Source organism: Poecile atricapillus, chromosome 5 (genome assembly GCF_030490865.1).
Source record: "Poecile atricapillus isolate bPoeAtr1 chromosome 5, bPoeAtr1.hap1, whole genome shotgun sequence".
Classification (NCBI taxonomy): domain Eukaryota; kingdom Metazoa; phylum Chordata; class Aves; order Passeriformes; family Paridae; genus Poecile; species Poecile atricapillus.
In genome coordinates this window covers 21,819,103-21,842,555 of record NC_081253.1, presented here as the reverse complement: position 1 = coordinate 21,842,555, position 23,453 = coordinate 21,819,103, and the positions used below count along the sequence as shown (strand labels likewise).

Sequence of the window (23,453 nt, the reverse complement as noted above, 5' to 3'; positions counted from 1 at the left end):
TAAGAAGTTAAATGTTAAAATGCTTTTTCCTGTTGTTTAGTGTAGAGGAATAAACTTGTCATGGAAAGTTGAGATCTCCACTGTAGAGTCCATTAAGCCTTATTTGATGTTAGTGATTCTTTGCCTGTGTTATGAAACTGCTAAATTGTGTTTTTTCCCTGAAGTGAACTGTAAGACAAGTTATTATTAAGTCTTGATTACTTTGAAGTACCAGAAGTTACCTTCTTGCACCAGGAAGTTGGTCATTTGGTTGCTAACCACATTTACTGATACCCAATTACCAAAAATTCTGTAATGACTTTAAAATTACATGCTCCTTTTTAAGGAAACTGACTGTAGAATAAAGTATTAGCTATATAATAGCTTTATTCTTAGGGGAAGATTCAGGCACATTGAATAAGCTGGATGAAATTCAGCCTTTACTGCATAAATGCTTTAGAGGAAGAAGGAATATAAAGTGACTGACTTGTTTGAAAGGACAGTTGCCAAGCTTGTGATTTAAATCTTTTAATGTAATTTTTGCAGTAATGCCTTACAGGCACTTTTCCCCCCACTAAATAACTGGTATTTTGACTAAACATGTTACTTTGCCATAGATAACAATTGGAGCCACTGCAGTTGTCAGTTAATATGGAAGCCCTCTTTTTCCTTGAATTTCCCCAAACTCTCCAGGCATATAAAATCTGTCGTGTAGCTGTAGTGAAAAGGACATAAATTCAGTATCTATAAGAATAATATGGTATCTAAGCATATGCATGGCCTGCAACAAATATGAATACCCTTAATTATCTCTATTTTACAGAAGATTAATAATTCATTTTCATTATACTATATTTTGTAGGGGAGAATCAATTTAACGTGTATTACCACAGAGCTCCCATATGTTTGAAAATTAATAACCAGCAGGTACTTGAGAGTTTGCCAAGCTTTGCAAAAATGACCAGTCTTTCTACAATGATTGCTTTTGATGTTTATATTAATTACTGGTGTCCATAACAGCATGAGAACCAAGATGGTTGGTTTGAGTTATCAGCAGGCAGGTAATTGAAGTTGTTGTTGGAATGTGTTGTGATGTTTCATTCTAGGTAACTTTATTCAATTTTTACCTTGTTTATTGACTTTTAGAAAGTTCATATATTTTTGATTTACAAGTAAATGCAAACTTGGTGTTCTGAATAAAGGCCTAAGTAAATATTTGAGTTTGTTGAGGTATGCACAAAATTATTACAGAGCTTTAATTTTATTGTAGATTGTATCAGTGCCCTTTTTTGATGGAAGTATTGGATCTTTCAGGTTTTTGTAAAGCTCTAGGAGATGAACTTTGCCTGACCTCTACTTTGGACAGCTTTAGCAGAATACAGTTTATATTGCACTGAATTTGTTCTGTCTTGCTGATGTGACGGTTTTCTTGGTCTAGGTTCCTATTGAGCATGTAATACAGGGATAATTTGGAAATGTATTTACTGATTGTTATCTCCTGAATTAATTCCTTTTTTTTTTTTTTTTGTGAAAATAAGGCCTATTTTAAGAACATTTATGTTGAGTATGGAACTATTTTTTTTTGCTTAACTGCTGGGTTGTAAATTGCAGTATTTTCTGAACGAGTTTTCTTGTGCTTCTAAAGATTCGGACAGTCCATTTAGGTCAAATATCCAGTATTCACAAGATGTGTCTTGAAAGATGTGCTGTTAGAAATATTAGTCTTGTTTTAAGTATAGCGCTACAAGAAGGCACTGCTGAAAATACTTGATTGCTACAATGTTTAACATTTGCCACAGAGGATGGAAGTGTTAGTATGTGGCATTGAGCATGAGGTTTATCACAATGTAGTGCATTCTGTCCTTATTTACTTTTCCTTTGTTGCTTCTATCTGTGAAGATTAAAAGGTAGGAGGCTTGAAATGGTAATTTGCTGGCAGTTACTTTTAATGCTATATTTAGATGTGAAGCCCAGCTTGGATCAGGTTATTGAATAGTAAGGCTTGCTGTGTTGTCTTTGCCTCCTGGTCTGGAGGTGAGGATTTGTGAGGAGTGGTTGCAATACTTGATTTGTTCAGCCTGAAGAGGACTGAGGGGAGACCTCACTGTGGTCTTCAACATCCTCATGAGAGGAAGCAGGGGGACAGGCACTGATCTCTTCACTCTGGTGACCAGTGACTGGGAGTCAGTTGGGGAGATTTAGGCTGGGTATCAGGGAAAGGTGATAACCCTTGCAGTAGACTTGTACAAGGGACTAGACATTTTAAAACTTTGTGGGAAGAGATATTTGTGCCAGTGTTCTGGTTTAACTGTTGTATGTAGAGGTGAAAAAGAACTATTGCTCTTACCTGTTCTTCAAGTTTCATTTTGATAGTAGTTTTTGAAATACCTGGGGGAAATAGTATTTATAGTGGCCTTCTGGCTTCTTTTACTAGGCATAAATCTGAAAATATTCAACTTGTCATTATATGTGGGATTACCAAAATGACAAATAGCTGAATAGGTTTAATGTATAGACTCAATGCACACTGAGGGCATGCTCATGTGGTTATAGTAATTACACAGAAACCAGGGGGTGTTTCTGTGGTGACATCTTCATAAAATCATGGAATGCTTTGGATTTTAAGGGATCTTAAAGGTAATCTCTTTGAAATCCCCATGCCATGGGCAGGACACCTTCCAGTAGACCAGGTTGCCCTGATTTCTAGTTCTTCTACTGTTGTCCTTGATTTTGGCAGATTTATGGGTGTAAATTACAAGTGAAAATTTGCAGAGTTGAGTGTATATGAAGAGAACTTAGTTGTTCTTCCTTAAAAAGCTTCTATTTGTTGATAATCAAATACTATTGATATGTTAAATTCTTTAGAAATTATAAAATTAATTACATGTCCAAGGTGTAAAAATGGAGTGATTTAATGTAATTATAAGCTAAAGGAGGAGAAGAGGAATTTTGAACTATTGTGGGTTGAAGAATCTTTCAGCTTTCCTGGTGGACTAAGAAATGTGTCCATGTATATTAAGTAGATGCAATTATTTTGTTACACTAGCACACACAATAAAATAGAATATATATTTATGCAGTGGAAAATAATTTTGATATAATTCATGTTCTAGGTCTTCATCCTCCAGGCCCTCCTTTGGCAAGACCTGTTCTTCCTCGAGAAAGAGGAGTTGTGGATAGAGTTATTGAATATTTGGTTGGTGATGGTCCTCAGAACAGGTAAAATGTTCTTTAAGAAATACCTAAACACTTAGGTGAAAGGAAGCTTCCTAACCTTTCTGTTTAATCCATGTCAAGGTTAAAAGAATTGTAAATAAACTTGTTCAAAATTTTTATAATTGAGAAATGGTTATTTCTCAGTGCTTCATTTGAAATATCTTTGCCGGGAAACTGATAATATTTGTGCAGAACTCACCTCTCTTATGAGTACTATTAGCTGTGTGATACAAAGAAAGAGATGTGCTCAAGTGGGTGAATGATTTATATTTTGAACTTAAAAAAGAAATCATTTACCTCAACACTTCAGCTTTATATCTGTTATAAATGCCTTACAGATTGCCTTCAGAACTGTCCAAACATATCAGAACTTAACATGTTTACTATGGCTACTTTTCAAATTAACTGTATTCTAATGAAATAAAGGCTTTATTTGGATGTTATTTTCTGACACTGGTGATACTAAAAGTATGTTGAATCATAGTTTAAAGTGCAGCTGAGAGTGTTTCACTGTGGTTAAACCAACTTCAGAAAGTATTATTTAATCTGCATATTTAGTTTGCTTTCAAGTGTAATAGTTTCATTGTGCAAATCATGTTTTGGAAGAAAAGTTACAAGGTGTCAGCCAATATGTAAGGTAAAATACATCTCCCTTCTGTGTGTCATTACTTAAAGGTATGTAACTATGTATTATTCATGCTTTCTAGGTATGCCCTTATATGTCAGCAATGTTTTTCTCACAATGGTATGGCTTTGAAGGAGGAGTTTGAATACATAGGTAAGAGCTAATCTTTTTTAGACTCTATTGTTTGGCTTGTGTTTCATAACAAACATGCATCATACTTCATTTTGGTTGCAGCTGTGTACTTAGCTGACATTGTGAAGTACCACTTCATGTGGGAACGTTTTTTGGTAACTTATTACTCTGTATCTTAAGATTTACTTCAAGACTTAGAGAAGTACTTTACTGCGACCTTCAGGTCATGGATTTTATGCGTAGAAAACTATTCAGTAGAAATAAGCTTCCTCCAATACATCCCTGAACATTGCTACTGGCTATGAATGGTTCTCAGAAGGGTTTTATGTTGAGAAACTATCTGTCATTAAAGTGTGCCTCTTTTACCAGAACTTAAACTAAATTTTCCTTTGCCAAGAAGATCTTGGGGATGTATCGGAAAAAGAGTGGGAACAAGCCCTGGGGGCCTATATGTGAATTTATGGCTGACAGTAACTTAAGACAGACACAGCTCTTTATTGAACACAGATGTTGTATTTTGCTTGCTTTCTACCACAAGTGTAAGCCTGATGCTTAGGAAACTAGGGATTCCTAAATCTTGTATTTAATTTTGTTTTATTTTTATGAGTAAATATACTGCAGTGTAAGAAGAAGCTAAATTTTTCCTATGAAACCAAAGATATGTAGTATATATGTTATCTTAGATCTTATGAGTTCACAACTCAATTGTACCAGAAATTGCCACTTGCCCCCTTGTCTTGGTGAGAGTTGGGAGGACAAAAAGAGTTAAGTATTACATGGTATCCACTACTTCTGCAAAACAAAACTGTTTTTTCTTAATTAAGCACCACTGGAGCAGAATGATTCTCAAAAAGCAGAGTGAGACATACCTTGTGGAATTCCTAATACCTCCTTACTTGGAGTGAGAGGAAAGTGGCATCATAAGGGACGGGAAAAGAAAAATCATCTGCCAGCTTAATTCTTTTGTAGGAGAGAATAGAACAACACCATGTGGTGACATCTGGTGCTACTGAATTGTATTATTTTGTTCATTGTGGTCAAATCTTTCACGATGTTGGGCAGTACTTAGTTCATCAGAGCTGAAAGCAAGCAGGTTTGTAAAAACCAAGTGTCTGCTGAATTTAAAAAAGGACCTGTATAGAACAATTAATGTAAATTTGGTGGAGGTATTCTCTGGTACTGATAGTCACTTAACTGTGTTTAGTATTTTGAACCATATATAGTTCATATATGAATATATATATATATGAGTATAGTGTAGGAATGAAGGTGAAATGTGAAGTTAATTAGTGAGGCTGCTTACTGGGTGTGCTTTGTGGTGTAGCATTTAGGTGTGCCTACTGCTTCTTCTTGAATCCTGCAAGAAAAACTAGACCTCAAGCTCCACGACTTCCAGACTTCAGCTTTGAAAAAAAGCAAACTACAGAAATGCGATCTGAAACTGAGCCTCTAGAACCTAGAGAGAGAAAGCCCCAGGAGACTCAACAGACAAAAGGTAAATATTCATGAAGTTTGCTCTTTTATAAATGTCTGATAAAATTCACCATCATCTAGCTCTCTGTTGAGCTGTTTCCTTATAAGAATGACTAGAGCTGAAATACTCAAACACTACTCAAACAGGGTTCCATGTGAGGTGATCAGTGACTGAAGTCTGTAGGTGTTCAAGGCATTTGGTCAGTAAAGGCCCTTAACGTGCTTTAGCTTTTGATCAATCCCCCCAGTTGTGTAGGCAGGTGGTCTAGATGATTCTTGTTGGTCCATTCCAATTGGAATACTACAGTTTATTCTGACTTCACAGAAAGTGCAGTTTATGTATTTTTTTTCAATTCTTGTCTCTGCTCCTAGGTAAGGTTGATAGTAGTTGTGTCTTCCTTCCTGTACCCTATAATTTATTAATATTTGTCATTTTCTTGTGCAAATGATGGCATAACAATTTTTTTCACTCTAATGTTACTGACAAATGGATAGAAAAAAGCACTGTAAATTACAGAAATAGTTAAGGAGCGAGTATGTCCTAAAGTAGTTAACTTTCACTGTGTTGGCAGGTCATTTGGTTGAGGTGTGTTGGAATTTCTGCCTTTGTTCCTTTTGCTCTTTTCCTCAGGGCAGGAAAATCTAGTAAAACTGCCTTGTTTAATTTCAGGTAGTTCAAAGACAAATTGTCAATTTTAATTTAACATAGTTCCTTTTGAGACATTTTATAGCCTACAGATACAGTAGGCATCTGGTGTACAGCCAACAGGAAGATGCAGTGTTTTAAAAGACTCCAGAAATCATAATTTCAAACCAGAGGATCTCCAGTTAGATGTGCTGTTGAGTGCTTGATGGGACCTTTTGTTAGTTTAAGCAGGGATCCTGGGGGAGTACTATCAGTGTGCGGCTCTGAGATTGAGGCTAGAAACATTCCAATTGTGGGAAACTGTCAGAGTGTAATAGAGGCTTCTGCTTGATTATTTTTAACAGGGAGTACAAAATAATGTTGGGCTTTTCTTTCTGGCATGATAAGGCCAGTAGGGAAGTCACATTTAATGGTGGCAGTCTCCGGGCATGGCCTGATGAGGGTGCATTGTAGCAAAAACTTGGTTTCTTTTCCTGTGCCACAGTGCACTCTAACCTCAGTAAAAGTGCTGTTATTGACATGGATGTAAGACTGGTTATATCTAGAACTCAAATGATTTCCTAAGCAGATATAGGTAAGCTCACCTTGAGTTTAATGACTTGTGAACGAGTTCTTTTTATTTAAAAATGTGTAATGTTTCCAGTCAGCCATGGTTCAGTTTTGCTGAACATTATAAGTTGTCTTTTTGGTAGGATGTAAAGGGTAGAGGGAATGCTGTGCTGTTATCTGGCTTGTTGCAAAGGCTCCACAATAGTTTCCTCTGATATCAAAGCCATTAACAGGTTACTGTGAGACATGTTCTTTAAAGATACTTCAGACATGTGGCACTGAGTGAAAATCTGTCTTGAAGAGGAGCTGTAGTAGTGAAGAAAATTTGTCCCAAAGCTGCTTGAAAGAACAAGCAGCTATATTTTAGAGCAATTACACCATTTTTGTGAATTCTCACTTAACAGACATTTTATACTTAATTTAGTAGTGATGCAGTATTGTGATTTCACTGGTTACTCAGTGAAATACTCTCTGCAGCAAGAGGAAGGGTGGCTGACTTCTTACAGTGTGAAGTGCATGTGCTTTCTAAGTACTGGGCATTAAGCAAGAGTGTTGGGGGGAAAAAAACTGCTGTGACCAGGAGCAGGTTTTTTAAGGTTGTAGCTCTAAATATGCAGCAAGCATAGGATTATGTTTGCTATTGAGATCATGTGGGTGAAGCTACATTCTTGGGTTAAATGAAGGATTAAGTACTCCTCATCAAGGACACTTATATTTTCTTTTGTCATCTTTTTAAGTTTATAGTCAGAGCTTTCACTTGTTGGCTGCTGCTCTTACAATGACTTTATTCATGCAGTATTTAAATCAGGTTGACTTTAGGCAAGCTTTCCATTAATTGCTGTGTTTAAAATGGAATCACTATATATTTTTAATGAAGACTGATCATGTTTATGGTTGGAGTTAGCATCACTTACTCTGAATGCCCTGGCTACTCATTTAAAGGACCTACTCTTTAGTTTCTTGTAACTTTCTAAGACAGAATTTTAAGACCAAAATTTTCCATGTAAATTTGTATTACTCTATATTCTGGAGAGTTTCAAGAGTTTCAGTAAGTTTAATCAAGAGCAAGTGAAGAGAAAAGTAATAAAATACCTGTCAATTTTTGTTTAAATAAGCCCTGTCTCCATACCTTTATTAGAATACAAAAATGAAAGCACATCCTGTTCCTTTGAATATAGTTAGAATATGCATTTCATCAGGTTTTCTCCTTTCTATTAGAAGCACCTGCTGGTGCCTGTGATTGTCCCTGGGTCTTACACCAAAGATGTTACAAATGCTTGGCATCCTGATCAGACTGGGCAAACAGTCTCTCTACCTCTGTGAGACTAAGAACGAGTCACTGCTGCAGAGTGCTAAGCATGATTCGGTTGAGAACTGCAAGACTGAAACTCTGTAAATAGGTCATGGTTGGGCTATGCTACAAATGAGTTGAGAGGGCATAGAGCTGCCTCTTCCTTGCATCCCATACTTTCTTTGAGTCTAGCCTGAAGAGCAGCAGTAAAGGAATGTAACTCAAGTGTGGAGGGTTTGGAGCAGGAAAGTGCACAAACTTATTCATAGAATTCGAGGCTGAAGAAAAAATGCAGAGATGAGACAGAAAGAAAACTGACAGTTGGGAGATAAAGATTGAGCACAGACAGAGATGGGATCAAGATGGAAATTGAAGAGCAGGAGGAGAGAGTGGGATGGCCTGGAAAGTAAGTGGGAACATTAATTTGACCGGGCAGAAATAGGAGTATAGTGAAAAATTTTGGAACAAGCAGCCAGGGTAGGTGTTGTGCAGCCTGTGGTTGAGAGAGCAGGGAAGGAATCAGGAGGTGAGCCAGCTGCAGACTTGCTTAAAATGAAAGGTAAGTCTGAGAAAAAGATGGAGGAGCTGGGCTGCTCTGAGCAATCTGAAATGAAGCCTGGAACTAGCTAGATAGAGCTTTGTATGGAAAGAGGGGTCTTGAGTTCTTGCTGACAGATAGCATTTGTACAAGGCCTGCTGGCCAGGGGATGTGCAGCAGCTCCTCTACTCAGTCATGGGCTGAGAAGCCAGAGCAGTGGTTCTAAAACTTTCAGCTCTGCTTGAATTCTGTATCAGCCTGAAGCAGTCTGATTACTTGCAGATACCCAACATGTTTTGATCAACGTGAGCGTGTGGCGCTTGACTGACGACACTGGTTTCCTGAGAGGCTGGTATTGGGACCAGTGCTTCTTGATACCTTTGTCAGGGATATGGACAGCGGGCTTGAGCACACCTTCAGCAAGTTTGCTGATGATGCTGAGCTGTGTGGTGCAGGGAAGGGATTCCATCCAGAAGGACCTTGAGAGGTGTGACTGTGAACCTCATGAAGTTCAGGAAGGCCATGTCTAATCAAGGATCAAGGCAAGCACAAGTACAGGCTGAGCAGAGAACGAATTGAGAGCAGCCCTGAAGAGAAGGATGTGCGGATGTTGGTTGGCAAGAATCTCAACATGACCTGTGTGATTGCAGCCCAGAAAGCCAGCCATGTCCTGCCATTGGATTTGACATCACATATTTATTTTTTACTTTTCCTTCCCCTTTCCCACCTGCTTAGATTTAATTACTTTTGTTGTAGTCATTGCTATCTTAATTTGTTGAATTATTAAGCTGTTCTAATTTTAACCCAGGGGTTTAACTTTTTTTGTGATTCTCCTCCCCATCCCACTAGGGCAGCAGGAGGGTGGGTGGGGAGTAAGCAAGTGTCTGGTCTGCAGCCCAGTTGCAGGCTGGGTTAGACCACAACAGGCCCCTGGCATAGGAAGGACATTCTCCTTTTGGAGCAAGTCTGGCAGAGGGCCACAAATACGGCCAGAGGGCTGGAGCACCTGTCCTGTGATGACAGGCTGTGCAGCCTGGAAAAGAGAAGGCTTTGGAGAGACCATAGAGCACCTTCCAGGATGTTTTTAAGAGGCCTCAAGAAAGCTGGAGAGGGACATTATACAAGGGCATATAGTGAATATGAAAAGGCAGAATGGATATGAACTGAAAGAGTAAGTTTAGATTTGGTATTTGGATCACCGTGGAGAGGAATGAGACACTGTAACAGGCTGCCCAGAGAAGCTGTGGTTGCCCCGTCCCTGGAAGTTTTCAAGGCCCAGTTGGGTGGGGCTTTGAGAAACTTGGTCTAGGGGAAGGTTGGAACTACACTGATATTTAAGGTTGCTTCTAACCCAAACCACTCTATGAAGTTAGAAACATTTGATAAGTCTCACGTTTTTGAGCTGTAACTTTGCATCAATTTTGCACACTATTTACCTTCACAGTATGCATTAGTACTGTATAGTACGGAGGGAGTAATACTTGTCAATAAATCAAGTGCCATCAGCAATACCATTCTGTAGTACCTTTGTGTCATTTAGCGCAACACTACATTCAGTTTTTTAGTGCTTATACTTACTTCAAAATATGACTCTTCTCATATGCTACTGAAGTCCTGTTGTGAAGCTAGAATTTACTTCTTTAGAGGCAGTACTTAAAATAAATGTTTTTGATCTTAAAAATATGCATGTTACCAAAGAAACTCCCATCCTGGATGAAGGGTAAGTATACTCACTCCTGTGCAGCTTTCCTACACTATCCTGGGAAGACAGAATATGTAATAATTTTCATTGGCTGTTTTGGATATATTTGTTTGGGTGGGGTTTTTTTCCCTGATTATCAGACTCCTTATGTTTAAAGTAGTTTCCATCAAGTAGCATGTTTTTGTGTACAGATTATAAACCCTTATAAATAAGGTTAAACAGTTGGTGAAACTGACGTTACCAAACACAAAGAAATTGAATTACCGTCATGTGTTTTTAATGTCTCACTTTAGTAACAAGCTTAGAAAGCTTCTGTTGAGGATGAACATATGCAAATAATGCATAGTCTTAGTGGGAGCTAAGCTCTTTTCCATAGTATTTTCTTTTCCCTTAAATTTTAATTGTTTTACCTGTGACTGTCTTAGAAAAATCAAAGTTTTTATGAGTTGAGAATGTCATGCACTTACTAGTCAAAACCTGTATGTGATTGCAGAATGTTTCATTTGATTTTTAAGAATATTAGCTGCCTCTTAATTTCTGGAAATGGCTATTTTGTTATTTTTCTTTTAACAGAATCTGAAGATGATGTGGCCCAGCTCGTTGAGACAAGTGACACAGATGATAAACCACCAAGTTCTGAGCATCTAAACGATAAGCTAGCTGAAGAAGGTGAAAAAGAGGAAGCAGAAAACATTTCAACAACTGAAGAGGCTATTTCAGAGTCTACTTCAGCTGAACAAAGTGAAGAATCTTTGATAAATGCAGAATAAAATACTTCAAGTGCCTTCTGTAGCTAGTTTTTAGCTTTGTTCATGCCTATTGTTACTATTCAGGTGAGCTTTTTTTAATGGTACAACTTAAAAATCTTGCTTGGGCTTAAACTGCCTCAACTGCCACAATGTGTCAGAGCTGTGTGTAAAAGTGGGTATTGTAAATTAAGCATGTCTCTTTAAGTTAACACATAGAATGTGTAGTTGGTTGAAGTCTAACAGCTGTAGCCCTTGTTTAGTTTGCGGATTTAAAAACTTCAGAGTACAAGCTTTGCTAAGGGTGTCTTACAGTTCGACATCTCTTTAGCTGCCACACATAAAGAGCAATTACTGATGGCATCTGACCTAGTAAGTCTGGTCTAGTGAACTTAAGGTGCGTTTTAATGCTGCCCTGTTAAAATGGATTGAGTATATGTTTAATACACAGATGTTTACAAGCTAAACTGTCATCCGACATTTGACTTCAGCATATGGAAGTGTCATTGCAGTGGTGTTAATATTATTCATTGTCTAACTTTTTGACAGAATTCAGTTAAATGGCACTTGGATAAATGGCATCTCCTTTGGTGTTTGCGTTGCAGATGAACCAGAGGCACCTACATGAAAAACTGTTTTGTGTTTACATAAAATATAAAAAGTCTCTGCACTTGATTGTACTTGAATACAAAGCACTATTTATACCTGTACAATAATGACAAGATATAAGTGAATTTTGTGCCTTTGTGTATTTTGTTAAAGGAAAATAAAGATATCTAGCAGCAATACTTGCTTTGTGATTCCTAAAACTGAAGAGAATTCGTGTTCTGCTGTATGCAGCTATTCTACAGTTACTTTGTGCAAGTTCAGAAGGAATGTGCCACCTTAAAAGGAGCATGTCTATTTGTAGCTAAGGTGGCTTTGATAGAATAGAAATAGATCCCTGATGAAAAGGGTAAAGCGCATGTGCATTTGGCAAAAGGCTTTTCTAACTGTACCTAAAGCTTGTTGATACTATTTAATATTACAATTGCAATGAATATTTGCTGCTGGATTACTGAAAATGTAATTTTTTAAAAATTGCATTGCTTTTTAAGCTAAGGACACTTGTTACACATTTCCTGTTAAATGTAACAGCTGGGATCCTGGATTAGAAGTTTTCTGATGTCTGTGAGGTACCTAAGTCAATCAGAATTTTTTAGAAATAAATGCTGAACATATGTGACTTGGTTGACCTAGTAATACTTGTGATAAGTTTTATTATACCTCACTACAGAGGGAGGGGAAATTTCAAAACAATTTTTAATCTAATGTCTTCGTTCTGAAGGGAGATGGTTTTTATGAGGCAAAACCAACAAAACCCCTCAGTCTTAGTAGTTTAAGAGTCTTCTGCAGGAAAAGCATGTTTCTAAATGTATGTTTATGTTTAATACCTTAGTATTCATGTTTGCATGCTTTATTTTCTGATTCTTTGGGTATAGCTTAGAAGCTCAGCCTTGTATCAAGCAGAATCAAGTGTGGTCTGTGTTTAGATTAAGGAGGAATTTTTTTCTGCTTCACTATGTAAATTGCAATTAACATTTTAATTAGTCTTAATAGACAGAATGTAGGCATGTGATTAAAGGATTACTCACAGGTGTTTGTCTATACTTATATGAACAATTAGCAAACAAGCATTTTGTGTGTGGCTGTCTTAGTTGGGAATACAAAGAAAACAGTCCCTTTTCAGGACATGTCTTACAGTACAAGAAAAGTACAGGGTACAAAGTGATAGGGGAATTAATTTTTTAATGCTTTCAGAGAATATATTTTAGATTACAGAATCTATTTAAATGGAAATAAATTTGCCTGAAAGATGGAAAAGCTTACTTAATATTTTGTAAGTTGCTAATCTCTGCACTGCATTCTGTGCCTCACTGATTTATCTGCTTAAAGGCTTATTTCTTTGGAGAGAAAAAATTCACAGACCATGTGAGTAATTCAGCACAGCAAATTGTTGGATGTACTTACATTATAAGTGCTAAAAATAAGTAAAATTTGATATCCTGATGCATCATATTGGAGATGAATGCATGAATTACTGTCAGTTCAGAACTTAAGGTTACTCTAGGCACAGCTATTACTTCCTTTAAAAAATGTGCTTCTGAAGTATCTGGTCTTTTGTAGAGTAATTTCAGATCATTTCCATGACAAGCAGTGGCTGAGCTGTGATGCATGTAATATCTGTAGAATTGACTAAGAAAACTGTTGATAATGGACCTATGTATTAAAAATGTTTTCATTAGCCTGGGACACGTATATTTTCACATTCTTGCTTTTGCCAAAGAAATTGATGTTTTTTGGGATTTTGGGAATATGAACTTTTTTTTTTGAAAAAGGAGATTTAGTATTTGGAGGGGGGTAGGGTATTATTTCTTCCAAGATTTTTAAATGTGACATGAGCAACTACCCACAGAAGTGATTGGTACTTTTTGTTTAATCACTGAAGGATGAAGTAGAGACAGTTGACCTGATATGAAAACAAGTATGTTTTAGAATGTGAAAATTTGCTTTGTGACCTAAAAATACTTAAAACTTTTGAGCATAGGAAGATCTAAGTCTGTTTTAGGTGCATGATAGAATTGTTCTGAAAAGCTTTCATATTTAAAAAAAGTGCCTGAGCAGTTGTTTCCATTAACTGCTTCAGAAGGCTCGAAGATTATATTAAGGATGTCCTAGGATTTTGGTAGAGAAAAATCTATTTTTAACTTTCTAATTTTTCAGGGTTTTAAAGCAGCTCTAGTGAATGAGGGCACAGGGTTAATCTGTGGGTGAATTGAGACTCATGATGATACATATGACCCTTATGGACTGAGCATTTCTCAATTTACAGTAAGCATTCACATGTTCCTTCTGCCAAGTGTGGATGCCCCAGTCCTGATATGAATATGGGAAGAGGATTCTGTTTCTGCAGCAGTTGCTTCTTGGCTTCTATGTACTGTAAGTGAGGCAGTAGTAGAAGGCACCTGTCCAACAGGAATTGAATCCAAAAGTACCTGTAAATGAACAGCACTAGTCACACTTTGTCGTGTCTTTGTAACACAAAAAAAACCTTGGAAGTAGGAGTATGTAGACAAAAAAAATACAGCAGTTGTCAGTCATATTTCATCCAGCTGCAGTTTGAGGAAATGGAAGAAAGTAGAGGGGGGAAAAAAAATAAACACTGTGGTTCCATGTTTTGTTGTCTTCTGACTTCTTGGCATTTACTGGAATCTCAGTTTTTTCAGGAGTACTGAGATTTTGCACAGGACTAGGCTTCTAATATGTCATAGGAGCCCTCTTTCTTTCTGTGGCTGGGATGAAAAGCAAAATTGAGTGGGGTAGTGATAGCAAGCTTGTTGGTGCCGTTTTTCTTGACTCAGGAATATCATGAATAACTGCAGGGGTGTCCTTTATTCACTTACGGTTTATAAATTAGGGAGGAGTTATCTCAACTGTGTAAAAACTGCCACAAAAGACAAATGAGTGTTCTAGTTCAAAATAAATCAAAATGAGGTGGTCAAATTTAAATTTTACTTTACAAGTGAGTTAAAAAAGGCAATAGTATTTCAAATTCTAATACTTCTTCTAAAGGAGAATGCAATTGATTGCCCTTGGACATTTTGACAGAATTAAAATATATAGTGAAATCTTGGTAGGACAATTTCTCAAGATATCTGTTGAGCCTCCATGCAGGAAAAAGAAGTTCCCAGGGAATGGCAAATGAAGATAATGCAAAAAGCTGATAGTTTAGGAATGGTTTAGAGATGATCAAAAGCAAATAACTAAGGGTGGGTATGGTTGTCTTGAAGTCAAGAAGAATGAACCCCATGTGGTACATGAGTAGAAGCCAGTGGATGGACTTAAAAAATGACAGTGAACTATTGGGGGGAGGGAAGGGATGTCTTTTTTCTTTTAGAACAACGTCTTAAGACATAAAAAATAGGAGCTTGAAGAGATTTTTTTCAGAAAATGTAGTAGGATTTGGCTGTAACCACATGGTAGTTAACTTACGTTAATATCATGTTCTTACGTCAGAAATAATAAGGATGCAATTGGAGATTATACAATATTAGAGAAGTTTCTTTGCTTTTAAGAGTTAATTCCAGAATAAGTATATGACAATAACTTGGTAGGAAAAAGCTGCCTAGCTATTATGAGAGACTTACAAACTTTTTTAACCTTCAAAGGCTAGGAGAAACACTTATTTGTTGGTATATGGTTCTGAGTTTAGCAATGTTTGTGCACTTGTGGATTTGTGGTGCTGGAGGAGTGAGTCGGCTAGAGGAAACTTTTGTTATTCAGTAGCTAAGTCTGCTATTAAAAACTTAAAAAGTCTTCAATTTTTGTAAAGTCTAAACACATTCAGTACTAGAGTGCTGGATAAGTTTTAAGTAAGCTACTTCTCCTTATTTATTCTGCTTCTGGAGTGAGGTTTTGTTAGGTATTCTACAATGAGGAAAACTGTTAATGGTGTAAGGGATGTTCTGTCTGAGAATGTTGCACTAGAGCAATAACCATGAAAATTAATTTTGTGTCTTTGGCAAATAATCATTTGACCAATTCTCTGGGTGTTCTCAAGTGAAATCATTAGGCCTTCATTTCCTTCTGTGTCTTACAGGCTGTTTTTGGTTTAGTTTGGTTTTTCCCCCTAATCTCTCTAAGAGGTTCTTTCCTGTCCAGTCATGTGGTTAAAGATTAATGCCTCAGATATCAGCATCTCATGTTTCAGTTCCCTTCTAGAACTAGTAAAATGCAACCCTGTCCAGATGTGGCTCCAGAGGTGTAGTGAGCCTCTGGAGGAGACTGTACAGAAAACATATCGCTAATACAAGGTAATTTAAAAAAAGGCTGCAGATACATCAAGTGTATAAACATTAGGAGGAGAGTAAGTTTTCCAGGAATAAAGACTGGAAGTTTGAAAGTTCCTAGTAATTTGAACAAAGAGCCTTGCAGGAGGGATTAGATTTAAAATGAAGTTGGAGAATGAGAGGGCAATAAAAGATTGCTGCATGACCAGTGGGTTATGTTTGATTGATGGCATGTGATTCCTTGTGATTGCTTAAGAATGTATTTAATGGCAGAATATGGATGACAGATTTCTGGTGGTTGTCAGGAAGTTTTCACTGACAGGAAAAAGTATGTGAAATGATTACTAGTCTTTGGCAGTGCTCCTCTCTTCCATGGTGTGGTCTTTAGGTGGAATTCATATATCTCAGGTTTGTGGAAGGTGATGAAGGCAAGGAATTACAGCTGATGGAGCTGACTGGCATAAGGTTGTTGGCTCCAAGTCCTGGTGTGTAGCAATGCACCAAAGTTTCTGTCAGAGGACAAACTGTAAACTTCTGTCAGAAATGCATCCTAGTTGAGATTGTCTGAAATTCAGTGTACTTCCTGCTTTGGATTCTCAGTGTTTGGAGGAAAACAATGGCATCCTGAGTAGGTGGGAATTTCTTAGCCTTGGCTTTTTACTAGATATTTGTTTACACAACAAATAGAATAAGCTCCAATAGTGTTTAACAACAGGAACTGCTACCCTCCAGCATATAAAAAAACAAGAAATTGAGTTGTCCCTTAAGATTGCGAGTCTCATGGAATTTGACTTCACTGTTGCTTTTGATTTGTGGACCTCTCTGGGGTCTTGTCAGGTCACATTCAATCTTTTCTCTGAAAGAATAATGATTCTGTGACTCTATGAAGAATAAGACCTAGAGAGGTGTATGATAGGCAGGATAGTGAGAAGGGCTTTAAAATGAAATGTATTGATTATACAATAATTTGTTCCCAAACCATGGGGTTTTGGGATTAATGCAAACACTTCAAAGATTCTCAATAGATTATTTAACTTTCCAACAGTGAAAAATCTAAAGCACTGTATCATAATATAACTTTCAAGGTTGCATAAAATCAATTTGATCATGACTTAAATTTTTGGCTAGAAGGGGATGTCCTGACCAGGTCTTGTAATCCTGGTTATTTCTCACAGTAGTCACTGTGGTAATAAACCTATTTCAGGAGTGCCACTGTATGTACCTATCATTGTACTGCTAGGATTTTCAGCCAACAATTACTAATGTTTTTCAAGAGGGCTTCATAAGCCTTTGCCACTGTGAAATCATATATTCTCCTTTTGTGCGTGACAAAAATAATTTGCAAAAGGGAGATTGCAACTGCCAGAGAGAAATACATGCAGCAAAATCCTGAGATAATCAGATCTAGGAGAAAACAAGGGGTCCAGATTCTGGAGAGCTGACAATTTTGGGTGTTCAGTTTGTAAATTCAAAGTCATCGCTAAATTTGTAACTTACATTGAAATAATCATTCTTTCTCTCTTTCTCTCCCCATTTTGCTGCCTCAATGAAAATAGAGAAGCTGGATTTGTAGAAAACTCAAGCAACAAAGACCTTCCAGCTCTTCTCAAGTTGTCTGCCCTGTAATTCCTTGCATCGCTTCAAGGAGTTCTGCTCAGTTGACGGAACTTAATTTTGACTTGTTCAGCACTCAAAAGCATTTTACAAAACCACCAAGAAAATTCATTTTAAGAAAACTATTTTGAATGATGTTTCAAAGGAAATGTGAAGTTGTTATTTCTTTAGGAATGTTTGTACTTGTATTTTTTGTATGTTGAGCTTTTATTTAAACAGGAGATCCTGTCTATTTATAGATGGTATTGTTGTAATAGCCTTGTTGCATTAGTAAAGGGTATGTGTGTTTATGTACTATAAATATTATCTTAAATCAGAAGTATCATTTTAATCCTAGCTGTAGCCTTGACTATACATCACCTGTAGTTGAAATTCCATTAAAATCAATGGCAAAAACATTAATTAGTGTGAATTCTTAGGCTCTAATAGACTCCCTGAAATGTCTCTTAACTTTTTTGCTTATAATTGAGAAAATATTTGAACTTCTGCTCCCCTTTTGAAATTTACTGTTTTACCAAATGATGCAAATTTTAAAGCATATTAAACTAAATTGCATAGCTTGTTATTTGAATATATGCTGTCTTTGCTGTGTATGTAACTTCTCGAGGAAAAAACTGATTATGAAAAAACAATTTATTTTCCAGAGCTTAATTGATGATTTAAGGTGGTAATTCTGTTTAATAGTTTCTTCTGTGCTGGCTGTACTCAATCAACTTGAGTTTTGTAGTTATTTGGGTGTTTTTAAGGGCCCCATATGTTACCAAACAAGGATGAGGGGGCCCCTGCCTCTTTAGTGCAGTCCCTGCCCCCCAGTTGGACTGGCATATGTAGGAGAAGAAAGTTGTTCAAGGTTGAGCAGTTTCTGATAAGACCCATTTGTCTGTGCTACAACCAATTGTGAGAACTCCTGGCTCATGGCATGAGCAGCCAGCTCTCCACCCTCAAAGGTCAGGCTGGCACGGGACTGCAAAATTTTGTGTGCGCTGAAGTAGAGGCAAGGGAAAACCTGCCTTGACTCAGGATTGAAAATATGTGGCAGCTTCAGAGAGAATTGTGGAGTTGTGAAGATGCTGACTTTGGCCCACGATTCCATTGATGTTTCAGGGTGGGTATTGCAGGTTTTATTGTATCTAAATGGTGATTTATGTCCTTATTCCTCCATTATTGTCCACAAGGTACTGCCCTGTGTCACAGGCCTGTATTACCTAATTTTTTCAGACTGTTTCATTTTCATTAGCACAGCTGCTTTAGCTTGTGATCAGTGTACTGCACCTCATTGATAATCTAAGAGGGTATTAGATGCACAGAAGTGGCACATAACCCTGTCAGTCTGGCTTGATTGACCCCTCAGCTTCCGAAACATGGCTTCATTTTTTTTCTTTTTTTTTTAAAATCCAAGTTAGCCTGCATCCATTTTCACACAGATTCCGGGCAGTTTAAAGGTTGGTCGGATTCGAATATTGCTCTTTCAAATTTGATAATGTATGAGTACAGAACTGTGACCTTTGATACATGGTAATACATCAACATGACACGAGCAGTAAGTGCAGCAATTACCTTTACTACACTTCAGATTGTGTTTTAGTTCTCATCTTGCAAGCAATTATTTCAGGAAAAAAGCGAAGTCTTTAAGTTAAATATTTTTTGCAAATAGCCTAAGTGTAGAAATTAATCTCTGGGGACTTTCTGATTTACAGGTGAATGTTTTCAAATGAATCTCAGCTTTTAAATTAACATTGTTTTAGTAGTAGAAAGGAGTCTGGTGCCATTGGCTTCTACAATACTTTTTTTCTGAGTGTGTCTTTAACCATTTTTGTTGTGTTTTAATGTAATCTAAATTTCATACTTTAATTTATGTCCAAAGCCTGATCCTGCAGGCAGTTGACATGTCACTGTGTTCATGTTGCTCCCATGATAATACTCATGAGTTGGTTATGTGCATGGTAATAATGCGAGTTTACATGCTTTTAAGTGCCTTTCAGAACATCAGAGCATCTCAGACGTGCATCACACACTGATTTAAGAGGCTGTTTTTAGGTGCCCCGGCAATATTTCATCTTTTTCCTGAGCAGATCCAGATGCATTTGGTTTGTTTCTGAGATGTTCTTTCTCACTTGTTATAAATTATTTTGATAATGATAGTGCAGAACCACTACCTGGTAGTGCTATAAAAACACAAATCAAAACTCCTTGCCAAAGAGCATGAGGCCTTGAGAGGGCTGATAGCAGTTGTGGTTTCTGTTCTGTGGACTAAGAATCAGAATAAAATTACTGTGTCATTCTGAGCAAGCAATTGAGTAACCATTGAATGGTGACTGTCTTGTGTCAGAGTCTGTCTGACTCTGTGTTGTCTGTCATAACCTAAACTCAAAGGAATAATTTGAATTAGAACTTCATGTAAAATGCCTGCCTCCTCAGCAGCCAAGCACTGAGTGCTGTTGGTGTGCCAGAGTTAGGCACTGAACTTTAATTCAGGATCTGGGACAGTGCTTATTTTGTTCTGTATTGAGGTGAAATCAATACCTTTTGGAATGGCTTTCTTTAAGCCCTAGTCCCCAATACCATTTGGCCATTCTGGAGCACAGGAGGCAGCAGACCCCAGTGGCTGATTTGGAATAGGGGCTGAATGGGGCCACTCCCTTCCAAACCTACTGTGAGCAGAGGGATGCTTTTGCTAGGCTGGCTTTGTCATTTAATTCCTGCCTGTGGAGGTTGCCCCCTTGCTGTACTTATGCACTTGTTACAGATTGATTCAATGAAAAGCTTTTCTAATGCAATGGAAGGGTGTCTTTTTTTTGCTTATTATTTTCTAGCAAGTAGCTCTTGTGGTGTTTGTCCCCAGGGAGTAAAATCTAAACAAATTTATTAGGCCACCATATAACTTGCTCCTAAGCAAGCTCTTGACCATACAAATTGTTTTGGAAAGCCATAGGGAAGGTGCTACCTGGGGACAACATGCAAGGTGTTTTTGTTTTGTTTCTTGTTGCTTTTGGCCTGTGCCACCTAAGGACATTTGGGTCCTTAACTCCTTTAAAATATGCAAAAAATTAGTTGTTGGGTTTTTTTACTGTCATTAAATTTTAAATTTTACTAGCCACTAGTAACTTACTTTAGGAACAAACCACCCAATCTACTTTTCTGCAGTGTTTCCCATTAAAAAATGTAAATACTGTATATATGGAAGCCTTGAGTCTATGCTACTGACTTAGCAAGTGATGACAGCTCAGTGGGGAAGTTTGTTTTTCAGCTGGGGCTTCATGTTCATAGTAAGTTCCTTAGGCTGAAAGGCTGCCCTTGTGCAGGTAGGTGACTCTGGGTAGAGAAGTGCATTTGTTACTTGACTACAAGTCATAAGAGGATAACAATGGCAACTGCTCATTGCATATCAGTATTTGTTGATTGTTACTTGCTCATGCTGAATTTATTACTTATGGTAACAACTTCAGCCTCTTTAGTTTTCTGTATTGTATATTATTAACCATTTTTTTTGAAAGAGCTGACAACACTGATATTCCCCAACAGTAGGATCCTTTTTATAGTATCTATAAAATATTTTCTTTCTCTCATATTTTAGAGAAAGGGGTGAAGGTAATATTTTTTCCACAATTCCTACTACAGCAGCATGACTGGAAGTATTTATTTTTCAGAAATGCTAGGATTTTTGTTTGTTTCAGCTATTTGCCTACATCTATATAATTTTGGGGCTTTTTAAAAAATGGTGAATGATAGCCTGCTTGCAGAATGTATTTTATTTTTAAGGCTTATCTTAAAATGAAAGACCTAGCAGTTTGCAATGGTAAAATCCTCCTGGAAGGAATTGGTTGAATTATTGAAGAAATGGTAGGCAGCTGAAATTATGAGCACTTAATGGAAAGGACTTGGCTAAGGCTGTTCACAACATCTTGTGAATACTCCTGATACGTCATAATAAGGTGCTATGTTTGTCTAGTCATGAAGTCTGATCTATTTGATTTTAAATCTCAGATTGTGAGATTAATCTTAGATTCTGAGTAAGTGTAATGATTCTGAGAGCTGCAATATTGTTTGCCGTTGTGCACAGTGCTGAAGGAGTCTCAGAATGTATAACATAATGGATGCAATTTTGTTTGATTTTTTTTTCCCAAGGCCAATTTAATTTTGATTTATTTGCCTCATTAACCCAAGGATTCAGAAAATTGAATGCTACCTGAGTGAGGTATTATTAACACTAGTGAAATATCTTCAAAATCACTTCATGCTTATAAATTAGTCTTTTGAAAGCATTTTAAAGGCATAATGATGCTGTAGTGAAAATGTACAGCATCATTTAAAAATTGCAAAATGCTTATTTGATTTCAGAAATAAGACTCGGTCACCTGACTTAAATATATACTGATCTATTATTTATGCTTTGAAAATAGAGCTGATAAAAAGCATAAGTGTTCTTGATATTATATTTTGTCATATCTAGCTAAAAAGATTGAAATCCAGAGAAACAATTTTCTGAAGAAATGAAATAGTATGCCCTCCTGAACCCCTGGGGAAAATAGCCTCTCTGTTTGCTCAGAATACGAAGCAGTAAAACAGTATAAGTAAAATAGACAGCCCATGTCACATTCCTATTTGTACAGTCTGGAATGATGTTTTAAAAACATTTTCTAGTTATTTTTGATAAATAAATGGCACAAATAACATCTGCAAACCAACCCTGCTGATGTAAGATTTTTTCAGATCAGATTTGTTTGTCAGTGAAAGTTCAGAAAATTGCTTTGCAAAACTAAAGTTGTATAACTCCCAAAAATATGCATACCAAATGTACAAGAATATATCTTGTTCTATTTTGCCTGCCCTTGGAGAAACTAATGGTGATTCTCCATTATCTTTGCTTTTGGGCTTAGAAGGTTGCTTGATAAAAATATGGGATATCAAAAAGCTCAGTTGCCAAGAATATGTTTATAAAGTGTTAAATAGCTGAAAGTTCATATTTATAGTGGAGCATCCAGCTACATATTTGGGATAGTGCATTTTGGTTAAAGCTCTGAGATTTCCCCCTGAGCCAGTACTGCAGCACTGAAAACTTGGCTTAGTTGTTATAAGATCCTTCCACAGGTGCTGCTTCCACCTCCGTGTCAGGCGTGTGTTGCCTGACTGTTGTTTTCTTCAGGTTCTGCCAAAGGCTGCTGCACTGAGGCTGAAGGGAAGTTCCTTCAAATATTGTGGCTTTCAGAAACGCACCCTTCAGTTTAAGGGTGCTGGTGTCACTCTAATTTTCATCACTGACATAATAGTTGAGATGAAAGAACATTCCTTGGGCAGCAGGATTGAGAAACCTGATGTCATGGCCAGTCAAATGCCTGGTTACCCAGGGCTGGCTAAGGAAGGTGTGTGTCTGTACATCTTCCAAAATGGGGCTGCCTGGGGGAGTATAGTTCCAGCTGCATTTGAGTAATGTATGTCTTATGGCTGTTGTTATGCTTTGGATTTTGGTGCTCCAAAGAGTTGGTTAAAACCAGCTTTAATTTATTTTTGTAAGGATTCTCAGTTAATGGACTCCATCTTAGGCTAAATTCTGTGTTACATCCAATGATAGGAGATGCATGTATTTTTTTAATATGTATTTTTTTAATAGTGACCAACCTCCCTTTTTTTTCATCTTTCAGTCTTTAAAAAATAATGATTTAATAAACTCTTCTCTCTGACCTTATACTAAGATGGAATATTACCTGGTTCAATACCTGAACAAAAAATGGGGTTTACCAGACTAATAACATTTAATTGGGTGATTCTCCCTTCATTGAATAAGAAAAGGCTTGGGTAGGGAGTTTTGTAAGGAACAGGGGTAGAATTCTAGAAAAGTTAATATTTGTGTTCTATTTGTATATGTTCACTATTGTACATAATTGTAGTGGTGATAACTGGCACACTGAATAAGCTGAATGTTTGCTTCTCTACAGCAGGTGTAAGAAGGAATGAACATGGTAATAACAAGTTCTAAATTCAAGCACTTCTGATCCACCCAAGATTCATTTCAGATTTTTCTTTAGCAAAAGGCTCAAGTGCCTCAGATCGTACAGGATGATTTCTCTACCAATGTTTTTCATTTTTAATGACAATGACAGTGTGTACAGGTCCAA

General features: G+C 37.1%; 1 protein-coding gene across 6 annotated transcripts in view; it reads left to right on the top strand.

Annotated features, from left to right (window-relative positions):
- LNPK (lunapark, ER junction formation factor) overlaps positions 1–17,911 on the top strand; it is a 44,757-nt gene extending 26,846 nt beyond the window's left edge. For all 6 annotated transcript variants that reach the window (XM_058839699.1, XM_058839696.1, XM_058839702.1 and 3 more), the window contains exons 10-14: positions 3,093–3,198; positions 3,903–3,973; positions 5,277–5,447; positions 10,725–10,984; positions 17,283–17,911. In XM_058839699.1, the coding sequence (XP_058695682.1) occupies positions 3,093–3,198; positions 3,903–3,973; positions 5,277–5,447; positions 10,725–10,921 (545 nt within the window). In that variant the 3' untranslated portion in view covers positions 10,922–10,984; positions 17,283–17,911. The remainder of the gene's footprint in view (positions 1–3,092; positions 3,199–3,902; positions 3,974–5,276; positions 5,448–10,724; positions 10,985–17,282) is intronic.
- The last annotated feature ends 5,542 nt before the right edge of the window (positions 17,912–23,453 follow it).